This window comes from Bidens hawaiensis, unplaced genomic scaffold (assembly GCF_021521415.1).
Source record: "Bidens hawaiensis isolate Kalapana, Puna unplaced genomic scaffold, B.hawaiensis_p1.1 tig00055315_1, whole genome shotgun sequence".
NCBI classification, from domain to species: domain Eukaryota; kingdom Viridiplantae; phylum Streptophyta; class Magnoliopsida; order Asterales; family Asteraceae; genus Bidens; species Bidens hawaiensis.
The window spans coordinates 26,561-40,628 of NW_027500001.1; the positions used below are offsets into that span (position 1 = coordinate 26,561).

General features: G+C 33.2%; 1 protein-coding gene across 2 annotated transcripts; it reads right to left on the reverse strand.

Annotated features, from left to right (window-relative positions):
- Positions 1-3,923: 3,923 nt before the first annotated feature.
- Positions 3,924-11,560, reverse strand: LOC143601070 (TATA-box-binding protein 1-like). 2 transcript variants are annotated; one of them, XM_077078576.1, is made up of 7 exons: positions 11,013-11,560; positions 10,401-10,488; positions 10,250-10,321; positions 10,114-10,164; positions 9,943-9,987; positions 9,766-9,858; positions 3,924-4,655 (listed from the first exon to the last, which is right to left on the reverse strand). In XM_077078576.1, the coding sequence occupies exons 1-7, from the start codon at positions 11,066-11,068 to the stop codon at positions 4,545-4,547; spliced, it is 516 nt and encodes a 171-aa protein (XP_076934691.1). In that variant the 5' UTR covers positions 11,069-11,560; the 3' UTR covers positions 3,924-4,544. The 2 variants fall into 2 exon arrangements, with proteins under 2 accessions (XP_076934691.1, XP_076934690.1); XM_077078575.1 differs by lacking the exon at positions 3,924-4,655 and adding an exon at positions 9,226-9,394.
- Between the last annotated feature and the right edge of the window lie 2,508 nt (positions 11,561-14,068).

Here is a 14,068-nt window from a genome sequence, read left to right on the forward strand (position 1 = left end):
GGAGAGACAAAATGTCCAAAATACCCATTCAAAAAGCAAAAAAGCTTCAATTTAGTGTTTTTAGATGCTTTTGGAGGGGCATTTTGAACATTTTGCCCCTCTAAAAAATAATAAGTAAAAAAAATAAGATCAGCCAAACACCCTCTAAGGTGGGTTGAAACATAAGACAATGTACACATGTGGGTGTGGAGGGTATGTAATCTTTTCATTTATCTTTCTACTTTATATTTAAATCTCTCTCAGTAATATCATGTGATCTGATCCAATAGCTAATGGTTAGAAAGATTGCAGTGAAAAATAAAAGTGAAGTAGACAAAATGATCCACAAAATGATTCACAAACCCAATCACAAGATTTATAGTTACAACTTACAAGTTCCAACCTCCAATTTATAATCTTTAATCAAAAAAGATGTTTTCTTTCTTTGGGGTCACATGGGCTAAAAAGGCCCACAATTCTGTTTATGTGAAAAAGGGGAAGCAGACATATGCAGAGGTTCACACAGAACCCGGTTAACCAGTTTCTAACCGGTTCGTACCTAAAACTGTAACCGGTTACTAACCGGTCCAATCGTAACCAGTTACTTTAATAACCGATCCTAACCGACGGTTAGTAACCAGTTTATATTATTGATTTCATAACCAGTTAACCGAACCGGTTAACCGATTTTTTATTATAAACTGGTTTTTTTCGGTTATTAACTAGTTAACTGGTTCGTTCTAATCGGTCAAAACCGTTTCTCAAACCGGTCAACACCGGTTAGTAACCGACCCGAAAAACCGGTCTAACCGGTTAATTCCCGAAAAAAAAATACCCAATTAGCATATCAACCGATTAATTGTTAACATGTTAACCGATTTGTGCACCTCTAGGCATATGGGCCTTCATGTCCATCACTTGGTTTTGCACCACCATATTTACACTTTTTCCCACCAAAACAAAGTCAAGCACTGAAGTCAAGTTTCATCCCAAAAATACAATTTCATCCAACTCAAGAACCAGTGCCAATAACAACACAAATTTCGTGCATGCGTTTGTCCGTTAAGCTTTTATGTGAATGAACCAGACCGGACTGGACGTGACCTTGTTGGTGTTCGTACATTAAGCTTTTTTCGGATAGATGGACAGTTCATGAACAATTTACTCTTTTTAAGGAATTGAGCGTGTTCATGTTTGTATGTGTCGGTTCATTAATAATATTGGCCTTTCAAAAAAAATGCATCCGTTCGTTAATATTGTTAACTGACACTAACGGAAACAAATGTTACGATACACTAAAGGACACTATATTAATTTGAGATTAATAATAACTGAATTAACACAAAATCACTCAAAAATAGAGAAGGACATCACATAATATCTTAAAAATAAAGGCTTAACATAGTAGTCATGAGCATAATTATAGATCTATATCAAAACAGTAACAGTAAAATATAAAGAAAAATTGCAATAGTAAAATTCTAAATTCTAATAAACCAAAATAGATATGTAAATGAACGTAATCGGACGAACATAAACGTTTCATTAATGAACATTAGTGAACGAACTTTAACGATGCCATGGTCCGTGAACAGGTGTGATGGTTCACTAAAACCACTTTGATTCACATGTGGAACTCACAAATAGGTGCATTGTTTTACGAACAGTCATCATAGTTCATGAAGGGCTTCATGTTGACTATAAACATGACGTCCCGCTCCATTTCATTTTTCTTCATCTTGTTTTCAACATAACTATAACAAAAATTCTACCGACAATTCCTTCCATTTTAGAGAAGAATTACAAACAATCTTGTTATAGACACAAGATTTTAGTAAACCTAATACCTTGATTCCCATCTCGTTGTGCAAAAGCTGGTTAACAAATGTTGGGAGGTAATTTGCTAATAAACAACGCACACACGTTAAAAAAACTAAGGGTGGCGAAACTGTTTTAAAGATAGAGATCACTCGCCTTAACGTAATACGTAGCAAAATCATACACATCAAAAGCCTGAAAAAGTTAAGCTTGTTGTCTTCCGTATCTTGTTATGTTTTCCTTAATAGTACTTTACTTATACAATGTTAAATCACACGTACAATTAGGCAAAAAGTTAAGCTTGTTGTCTTCCGTATATCTATTTTCTTGATACTTTTAGGGACGTTGTGTCTACTCTGAATCTTGATTGCATGCTAGACCTAAAGGTGATTGCATTGAAAGCTCATAATGTATAACACAATCCAACAATACAAATTTTGTTATAGTATATAAATAACCCATCCTTTATAAACCGGAAATTATGTTTCTCAATTATAAAAAGGTCTTCCCTTGTTATTTATATATCTATTATCGTTTCAACGTTTCGCTGCTGTTATCATGAGGATAAGAAAACCTAAAACAACAACCTTAATTTTCGCTTATCCGCATGACTACAGCAGCGATCGTTGAATAACAACAAAATGACTATAAATACATCATCAACAAAAACATGATTACCACTTTATATAGGAAGAGGTTTTTTCTAGCTTGCAATCAAGATTCAAAGTCCACATAATTCCACAAAAATAACATAATAATTTAACATATCTAGGGACATACATATAACGCCTGAACATATTCAAATATTCAATAGAACAACATGAAAAATAAAATACCATGATTCATGAAAAACAAAAACAAAACCGAATATGAATTCCCACATGATTAGCTTACGATTTTGCAATTCGATATGAACATCAAGAAAAGGGGTGAGATTTTGATTATTTTGATCTTTTAGTGTATACGAATTGTGGGGAGAGATTTAAGACGAGATATTGGCATTTAATATGGGATAACAAACGAATTTAAAAAATATATATATTTAAATAACATCGCGCCTAGCTCTCAACTGTATTTTAACAAACTTTCAAATTGAGTTTAGGACATTGACACAATTACCCCTTTTACTTTTAAAAGTTACAAAACGAATCTTATACTTTCTAACACATAGCAATACCCCTCCCTTAACAAAATCCTTTACCACAAGGATGTATTACACGTGTTACAAAGTAAACTACTACAACAGGAAGTCAGGAAAACGTGATAAGAAATCATGACAATTTTCCCATGTAGCGTAGGGGTGTTCTTCGGGTTTCGGGTTGTTCAGGTTTGAGCTCAAAACAAATTGACCCAAGAACCGACCCAAATAAGTTTGGTTTGTTCGGTTTCGGGTTGAACGGGTCGGGTAAATTCGGGTCGGGTTTCAGGTTTAACCCGTTAAAAAAATTATCCACCTTTAACAATAGCATAAATTAAAAACCCATATTCCAAGCCGTTATGAAACCATAATATACAGCCATATTCAACAATAACATATATTGTTTAGCAAAACATAAAATTTATCATATAGCATGCATTAGACGGGATGAAGGAATGTTGTAGCATGTGGATCAATACTTGTGTAAATTGAATAATCATGCTCAATACATATTGGTTTAAATACTATATTATTTAAGTTTTTGAATTGAAGATACATTCTCAAAATGCTTTATGGTAATTAATGCATTAAGATGTGATAGATCCAATATTAATTGGAGTCTTGAGAACAGCCTAACAAGAATACATTAAGATGTGATAGATCCGATACTTCACCGCTAAACTACCCTATAAAAATTAAGGATACATGCATCAATGTACTATACTTCGGGTTATTCGGGTCAACCAAAATTTGGGTATTTCAACCCAAATACCGATCCGAATAATTTATCTCGGGTTCGATATAAGAGTTTAATCGGTTCGGGTGAATTCGGGTTGGGTTATTTGGGTCTCGGTTCGCTTCAGATCGGCTTCGTTATTCGAGTTTAAGAATGTGCGATAGCCATTCGAAAAACGAGTTTAAGAACAAGAAATATAATTAAATAAGATAACTGTAGCTTAGACTATAGGAAAATGAAAATCAACACATTCAGTTTTTTGTTGAACAAAATGATAATCATCTTCGGTATGTTTTGTTCTAGAAAGGAATAGACACAACGCCCAAATTATCAAATGCAAAGGACATAAGATGTTGATCTTGTTAACAAAAATCAATGTATAGCCAAAAAGATTAAATTGGTATAAACTCTGAACTGTATTCTTTAATTTTTTGAACAAGAATCAATGTAGTGCCAAAAAGGTTTTTATACACTTTTAAGCAGCATAATTGGTTTCAGTAATGTGGGGAAAAAAATGGGATACACTAGCCTTGAATCTCCAACACCATATTTACACTTTTGCTCACCAAATTAACTTTCAGCCCCAGAAACCACCATTTTATACATCTCAAGAATCTGCACCAAAAACAACACATTGTGTCACATTTTATAATATTACACATATTGGTCCAAAATAAAGTCAAGTTACAGAAAATGGGTTGATATGATGAGGACATATATACCATTGTGGATGTGCGGGTTCTTTCTAAATTCGTAAGGACGGGATATATGTTCTCAAATGCAGTGTAAATTTCATCTCTGACCTGAAAAAGGTCAATATAGAATTAAATAAAACGCTATTAGATAACAAAAAGCTTAAAGGTGGTTAAAAAGTCAACAGACCTTCGCTCCCGTGAGAACAATTTTCCCTGAAACAAAAATCAGGAGAACAATCTTTGGTTGTTTCATTCGATAAACAAGACCTGGGAATAATTCGGGTTCATACTGTATGAAGAAGCAGAAATGATAACATATCAGAAAATGATAATAATGATAATATTTTAGAGGTGGCCTTTTCGGCCTGTTTATAATAATGGCTGAAAGTCAAACAAGATTGTGAACTCACGGTTGAAAAGGCGCCATGAGAAGAAGCAAGGCTCTCGAGTCTAATGGGAAATTGCACGTCGCATGAGCCAACAATATTCTGAATCTTGAAATCCTACAACAAACAATAGGTTGGGATAAAATGTATAAAAAGAGAAAATATGCAGTATGAGAGATTAGTATATACTAAATATGAATAAGGCTACCTTAAATTTTTCTGGGAATCCAAGTTTTTGAATAATCCGAGCATACTGAAGAACCAACAATTTGCACAAGGCAATAAGGATAACCTTCCATTCTAAAATGTCATATGAAAGTAGCAAAGTTTTGAATTTTGCAAAATTTGCAGCTGGAATGGCCCATTTGCCTATTTTCATTTCTACAGAAGATATAATGTTGACTTTGGTCAACTAGAGTTTCACAATCACTATGACTAAACATATGTTGTGGTAAGTAATAATGAGTGGTCTTTTACATTAAATTTTTAATTCATCCCATTATTTATTTTAAACAACTAACATTATTTAAATTTCATTATTCAACAATTAATTGCTTTTAACAATGTATATTAACTATTTCTAAAAATTACTTATCATCCGAAAAGGCGATCCTTATGAGACCAAAAATATTATTTTTAAAACAACTAAAAGTTCAGAAATGCTTTTTAGCAATACTGTGTATTTCATTTGTCTAAAAAAACTAACGGATACAAGTTATGGGCTTGAAATAACCTTGCGTGCGGCCAGTTTGGACTGCTGTTCACTCTTGGCTCCTGTACATACCTGCAGCAATAAGGTCAAAATGGTCAAAACATATTTGTTCCGTTTTCCTAAAAGATACTCGTACAACGTTAAAACAGGCTTACTATTCTCCCAGAAGCAAAAACAAGAGCTGTTGTCTTCGGCTCTTTAATTCTCATTATAACTGCGGTGAATCGCTGAATAACAATAATAATAAACATATAAACAACAAAGAAAGACTTTCCATGATTGGAAAACATAATATCTGGTTTAAAAAGAAAGGGCTTTCTTTATATACCTTTGGATTGTATTCGGCATTGCGGGCCTGTAATGCAATTGTCTGTAGGTCCAATTCACACTCGAGATTCACAGTAGAGACAACATTCCTACAATTTTCAAGAAAACAAAATACACAAAATTTACAAGTGCAAAAGTAATACAGTAACAGAAATTATAGACTTATGATAGATTCACTTCTTTAGATTTTTGCCTTTAATACTATAGAAGAACTGATAGGTTGCAACTAGTCTGATGCATTGCTCAAGATATCAAAAGGGTTATTAGTACACTACCTGTCTTAATGTTTCCATTGGGGTATTATTATTATTATTATTATTATTATTATTATTATTATTCTACCACCACCACCACTATTACAATTATTATGAAAATTTTAAAAGTGTAAAACTAGTATTGCAACACAGAATCAAGAATTCAAAGTGAGTGATTACAACATATACATGTATAATGATCAATTTTCTGTCTCAAGGCTATTTGAATCCACAATTCAAGAAATAAATTGTGAATGCGTGAAACTATGAACATCAAACACAAGGAATATACATGGGAAAGAGATCAAAAATACTCACTGAAGTGCAGGAACGATAATTCCAGATGGGTTACTACTACTCACTGAAAGATCTTCTGCCATGATTGAATCCCCTTTTACTGTTTGTTTCTTGTACATTAATCACATTATTAACCATTAGGGTTCTTGAAAATAATAAACCACTATAAAAGAAATAATTAAAACCCAAATTAATATCTCTCTCAAGAAGACCTCACCTATAATTCGGCTTCAACTTTGCGAAAACACAATCTAAGAATAAATGGCGGTGAAGTTTTGAATTCGCTTACTTAATATGATTTTAATTGCCGAAAGAAAAGAGAGTGGGTTTCTGCATATTTATAGCCTTCCATGGATACATGGTCCTTTTTATTAATATTTTATTTGATAAATTACACGTGTCATCCTTTTTTATATTTGATAAAAACAGAAAAAAAAGTCTTGATTTTCATAAGAACGTGTGTTGTGTATGATGTTTTTATGGGGGCGTTATGTGTTATGTCGAGGCACGTTATCATAGGGCATGATACACAAAAGGGGTTTAGTGGATAATGTTTCTCACATTATTATTATTATTATTAACACCCCAAGCGCATTGGGGGCGTTTTGGGTGGTTTTGAGTGTGGAAAGCGCCCCACTATGCATTGTCTAATGGTTATCCTATACGAAAGGACCACGAGTCACGACCGGGACAAATGAACCAAAGACCTCATTCTGTAAGGATGGGTCATTAGACATAGGCGAGTCAAAGGGATTTTTTTAAACATTGGCGAGACGACGTGATTTTTGAAAGTGATTAGACAAAGAAACCGTTTGCCCGCAAAGTTAAAAGTTGTCGGACTTATTTCTATAACTTTGGGTTTATGGATATTATATTAACATAATCTATTCTACTCATATTTTGTTTTTCGCATATAACTTTTAATGTAAGTAATTTTATAATATTTCGAATGCACCATTACAACGTCCTTATTTTAATCTACGCGTCGCCATAAATTGTATACAAAACTAACCAAGTCAAATCTATATTAAACGTAGAATGCAAACAGAGACATCTCCTTGAGATGGCACGTGCCCTTAATTTGAAGCCAACTTGCCCTAAAACTTTTGGGGAGAATGCATATTAACGGCCACTCACGTTATTAACGGCCTAATCGTGAAGGAGTGGCATCGGCCCAACATGAAGAGCCCATTTTCTCCATCCATTGAGAACACAACTGAAGAAGAAATAAACCTCATCCAAGAAGAAACACTGCATGATTCTTTGAACCATGTTGAACCAACTAGAGGAAAAAGAAACATAATGAAACCGAAACGTTCGGCACCGATTACTATGTGAAGCTTCCCCTGTTGGTAGACCATGTACAACCAGCTTCAAATCAAGAATCCACTATGGTACATCCTTTAACTATTTGTTACATATGATAAGTTCTCTAATGCTCACAAAGCTTATTTTGTTGGGAATTACCGAGTCGACTTATGGCTATTGCGTGGAGCGACTTGGGATACAAGAAACCGGTTATCTTGGCGTGCAAGTAATCGGGTTATTTATGGATAATTATTTATGAAAAATCTATTTTAAATTTAGATGGAGATAATTGTCATGTTTATTTCAGGGTTAGGCTAAATGTACCCCCCCTGGTTGCTTGTCATACCCCCCCTTGGAAAAACTAACTTTCATATTAACCCTTGAAATCATATAATTACCAAATTAGCACAAAAGTAAGGATTTAATATTATTTTTTTACAAGTTGCGTTTTCTTTTTATGATTTCGAGTTTAGGGTTTCGGTTTTAGGGTTTAGGGTTCGGTTTCTTGTTTCGGGTTTAGGGTTTTGATTTTAGGGTTTAGGGTCTAGGGTTCGGTTTCGGGTTTAGGGTTTAGGTTTTAGGGTTTAAAGTTTCGGGTTTAGGGTTTAGGGTTTTGGGTTTTTGGTTTATTTTGTAAAAGATAAGTGGTAAAATAAGGATATTATAAATACATATACTATTAAAATTTAAAAAAGATATTATAAATATTTATAATATTAAAATTTAAAAAGATATTATAAATATTTTTAATATTAATATTAAAAATATTAATATTAGAAAAATAAATTAATAGTAATACTTGATAGTTTTTAGTTTGATATATGTAGTGGAGGTTATCAAATAAAAGTAATGTTGTAGGGACTAATATGTATATAAATAATGTTATGAGCTAACTGTAATTTATGTAATAAGTTCATGGGGGGTATATTTAGTAAAAATGGAGCAAGGGGGGTGCGTTTAGCAGCACCCTTATTTTATTGTATCCTAAATATATTCTGATGTGTTTAGGTTAGTCTATACACATTCAACTTTTTATTGAAAAAAATTGAAAATCGTCTTCAGTGTGTGTTGTTCTAGCATGGAATATACACAACGCCCAAATTATCAAATGCAAAGAACAGAAGATGTGGATCTTCTGTTAACAAAAATCAATGCACAGCCAAAAGGATTAATTGTTATACTCTCTATAATCTTCACTTGATCCAAAATCAGTATCTATCAATGTATAGCCAAAAAGATGTTTTGCATTAGCCTTCATTTCTCACGTCGATGTCCACCACCATTTCAAGCATCTTCGAGAATCTGCACATAAAACAACAAATCGTGTCACAAAATTTGAGGCACGAACTAGTCGTCTCATGTTTCCATAATGTTTTTCTGCATCACTGCTTCTCTAATTTTACACACATTGGTCAAAAATAAAGTCAAATTACAAAATATATGTTGATATGATGAGGACATACCATTGTAACTTTTTTTCTAAATTGAGTAAGGACAGGATATATGTTCTCGAATGAAGCATAAGTTTCATCTCTGGCCTGAAAACGGTCAATACAGAGTTAAAATCAGAAAAAAAAAATAAATAGATAAAAAGAACTGTTTAACAATAAAAAGCTTAAAGGAAGTGAAAAGATCAACACACCTTGGCTCCCGTGAGAACAATTTTCCCCGAAACAAATATCAGGAGAACGATTTTTGGTTGTTTCATTCGATATACGAGACCAGCGAATAATTCCCGTTCATACTGTATGAAGAAACAGATATAACAAATCATAAAATAATGATACAGAGGTGGCTTTTTCAGCCTATTTAAAATCATGGGTTGTGTTTTAACGGGTCAAGCTGAAAGTCAAACGAAAGCCTATTTTTATGCAACATTCTAAAGCCTTTTATTCTAAGATTTTAATTTTAATTGTTGAACTTTTTTCCTATTTGTTTACTGAGAAATGCACAAGTATGATATTGGTCATAACTAACACAATAAGTCAATAATTATTTTTAGTTTTAAAAACAGGCAAAAAAGTGCTAACGAGTCAACTCAACCTAGTCTGACCCGTTTAAACACAAACCCATTTTGACGATGTTGCGAACTCTAGTGGAAGATTGTTAACTCACAGTTGAAAAGGCACCGTGTTGATTAGCCAGTCCTTCAAGCCTAATGGGAAACTTTACGTCACATGAACCAACAATATTCTGAATTTTGAAATCCTACAAAACACAATAAATCGGGTTAAATGAATATAAAGCATACATTAATAAGAATAATGATGGAATTTATGACAGAAAAGTTACCTTAAACTTGGCTGGGAATCCAAGTTTTTGAATAATCCGAGCAAACTGCAGAACCAGCATACGCAAAAGACGATAAGAACAAAATACATTGGTGATGAAACAAAATAGCTTCCATTCTAAATTTATTTAATTATAAGACTAAAAGTTCGAAACAAATTTGATAAAAAGAACCTTGCGAGCGGCCAGTTTGGACTGATGTTCACTCTTGGCTCCTGTACATACCTGCAGCAGTAAGGTCAAAATGGTCAAGACATGTTTGTTCCTATTTCCTTGGTGATATACTCATACAATGCTAAATCAGACTTACCATTTTCCCAGTACGAAAAATTAGAGCTGTTGTCTTGGGTTCTCGAATTCTCATTATTATTGCAGCGAACCGCTGAATAATAACAATTATAAATCCATGATTTCCAGTTTATTATAAAGGAAGCGTTTTTTTATACACTATTACAGAATACCTTTGGATTGTATTCCGCATTGCGAGCATGCAATGCAATTTCCTTTAGATCAAGGGTACAATCCAGATTGACAGTAGACACAACGTTCCTACAAGTATCAAGAAAACAAGCACATCAAAATTCACAAGTGCAGATTAATATTACAGTATGTCAGTATTGAAGAATGCAGATTAATAGATTTATATTTTCATTAAATTTTTTTCAAACTATCTATGCCTATTATATATTTATATGTGTGTGTGTGTGTTTATATTACACTTCCGTGTCCTTTTCGTGCATGATTAAATCTCTTTTAGATCTAGCTTGCAATCAAGATTCAAATTTGCAAGATTCTCGTTCATACAAAATACACCGATAATCAAAGTTGTAAGATACTCATTAAAGCCCAAAGTAAGTTAATGCAACATATATATTATTATTTTTAACGATAAATTTCTTACTTCCCGAGCGTCCACATAAATCCCCAAAAGTAACATAATAATATTACAGATTCAGAGGAAACAAATCAAGCACTCACAAAACATGTTAAGTTATTATGAAAGCATTAATTAAACGATTTGAAAAACTAGGTTTTCTATATATAATGTTAAAGGTAATAAGAAAACTACTTACTGAAGCGTAGGAACAATTCCGGACGGGTGCATAGAGAGATCAACTTGATCAGCCATTAATAATACCTTTACTGTTTTAAAACAAATTTAACGTTAATAAATTCGTTGATTTTATTCAAGAGTTCGATTTTAGCGATTTAGGGTTCTTTAAAACACAATTAACAATATCAAATTAATTGACCATTAATGGAGTATTAACGGCTACGATTAGATGACTGAATGAAGTCTAAGATACGATCGCAATAGGTGCAACTTGCAAGGGGTTTAATAAGAGGCGTGAAATTTCGAATGTGGTGACCTTTAATACCAACAGATGGGGTATATATAGGGCTTTGTGGCGGTGTTTGTATATTTAGAGTTCCCAAAATACCCTTTTGAGATTTCTTGGTACTTGTTAAATAGAGGGTATGATTGTAAATTCGATGTGATTGTATAGATTTATGATTTTGGGTTTTCAAAACTTGGGCTGATGCTCTAGTTAGATGTATATGGGCCGTTACATGATCATGCTATGTAAAAGTAAGTTTAGCCGTTTAGGGGTTAGAATTTAGTAAAAAAAAATTATATTATACGGCTAACAAATCTTTCAAATAGGCTACTGGCAAAATTCATTGCATCGGGTTACACTCACCAATCACCTCCGAACCGAGGAAAACCCTCACCTAGGGCCGACGCCCGGCGGACACTCGCACGAAGGCACGACAGTGTTGTGAGATAAAACTCGTTAAGTTCAAGGATCAAACTATTGATCATCTCGCCACTTTGAATCTTAATCACGCTCGCCAAGTTAAAAGTGAGATCGATATGATATGAGGGATAATACCCATTTTTGGATCATTATGCAAGAACAGCTAAGGGTTATTTTCCCCACTCTTTTTGCTAATGAAGAAGATGAAATTTGCCTAGTTCGAGATTATTACGATAGAACTTATGGTAATGTAGTTTGGAAGTGTAGAAGGAAAGATGCAGTTGTCTCCCAACAAGCTCCAAACCTCTTTCTAATTGCCTCTCCTTGTTACAACAAGCTCATATTTTTCTTTTTCCTCCGGATAGATGGACTAGGTCTAGCAATTTGTTTAGTAATTTGTCATTGTTTTCTATGAAACGGCTCTTGTTTGACTTCTCAAATGCTACTATTCCGTTATGAAGTAGAATAATTGGATTCCTAAGAAAATAATAGAAAAAAAAATGATGGAAAACAAAAATGAATCGGTTATCTACGCTTGTGACAAGCATTTGTTAACGTCATGTTTCTTCGCCAGCTTACTTTTGCAAATTGTGAGTAATTGGTATAAGATCCCCCCACCACCCTTTTTTTTTCTCTCTCCTTGTTTATGGCCATTCTGGACGGGGTCTTCCTTTGATTCACAATTCTTGCAACTTCATGCATCATAAGCCATGAGGGCAAGGTGATTCATGACATTATTCTGTGTCGTGTTGGTGTATTTGGTAAAGGATAAATGATTTGGTCCATTCTCTGGAAAGTCATTGGGGATATGTGTGGATTAAAAATAGATCAAAGTTTAAAAGTTTATTGTGAGACGATTGGTGTAACTTGGTTGTTGATTTTGTCTCCTTGCATCTTGCTAGTGGGTCTTAATGAATTTGTTGTTAAAAATAATAAACAAATAAATAAAAAACTTAAGCTAGAGTCTATTGTTGCAAATTTTATAAAACAGATGGTATATATTCTTTTAATTTTATTAGATAAGTTAAAATAAAGTGTATATATTCTCTAAAGCATATAATCCATGTCTAACATCATCGGGACAACTTTAACTACCTTAAGATTACATTTAATACACAATTAATCGCCCACTAATCCGAAGTCCGAACCAAAAAAAGGACACCTTTTCCTAGACCTCATATGAACCATTCAAACTAGCATAGCTGGCCACATGTTCTTTAAACACTCGATAAATAAGAAAAAGGTATGACAAGTGATTTCATCATCTTTGTTCCCTCTTATTTATGCTCACTTTCCATCCAAAAAATATTAGCTTAACTCTTTTGATTAATCAACTTGAATGCAAAATTCATTGGTTGTTCTATCTTTTTAATTAAATATGCTTATCTTATCAATTATTTAGTTAAGATTTTGTGGTTCACATGAAGAGCTGAGATAAAGAAAACTATATTTATGCGGATTTTCTGGATGAAGAATCGGTTGAAAATCAAAACTATAATGATCTTATTCTTATTTGTGTAAATTAACTCGTTTGATAAATCAGGAGGAGCGCAGAGAATTCCCTTTGTTTACGGAAAAGTGGGCAATCCCGCACTAATCTAAACTAGAACCTGTCATTTCAGGCAAGTTTTCGTATTTCTTGAGGTAACCTTATTAATAAAGTGGAAACAAGCACTTTCATTCTCAAAGTACGCTTTCTCTGTGACACCCTTGGACCAATTTACGATGTCTCCGTCGCTAACATTCATCAAGTAGACCACGTGGATTGTCCTTAGCAAACCACCCTATATAAGCTCTTAATAGGTTGCTTTTAGTTATTTTTTTAATAAAAACTCTTTTAAGTTTAATTTTTGCTTTTATAAATGAATTTAAATTAGAATTAACAATTTGATTCAAATCCAAGTTTATCAAAATAAATTGAATTATAAAAAAATAAGTAAAATGGCCAAACCATAGAAACGAACTAGTGAGATGCCTTTTGTTCCTTATACTATTTTAGTGGGTGTTTGAAATTCTTTATTTTGGCATTCCGATGACTTATATGAGAAAGTCATAAGTTACAAAGTTGTAACTTATACAGCTTTTTCACTCAAAAATCATTTAACTTTTCAAAAAGTTAAAAAGTCGTAAGGAGCCCAAAATAAGAAATCACAAACACCTCTTAAACGGCAATCTAAAGCCCTGCAGGTACCACAAGTGATGTAGTTGAAGCTTCAAGTACATCAATACAGGATAGAAATTGTTTCCACAAACCATACAACTTCAGCAATTACTAAAAACAAACTTGGGATACCAGGTGCAAGCCCTATTTATACATAATAATAATAATAATAATAATAATAATAATGTTATTTTCCGTGGCAACCTTA

Bases quoted from the DNA above. Each gene is read 5' to 3' on its own strand.
- LOC143601070 (XM_077078576.1), bottom strand. From the start codon at position 11,068: ATGGCTGATCAAGTTGATCTCTCTATGCACCCGTCCGGAATTGTTCCT. The intron at 10,489-11,012 runs GTAAGTAGTTTT...TGATACTTGTAG, and splicing joins GGAATTGTTCCTACGCTTCA to GAACGTTGTGTCTACTGTCA. The intron at 9,859-9,942 runs GTAACTTTTCTG...TGTGTTTTGTAG, and splicing joins GATTCCCAGCCAAGTTTAAG to GATTTCAAAATTCAGAATAT.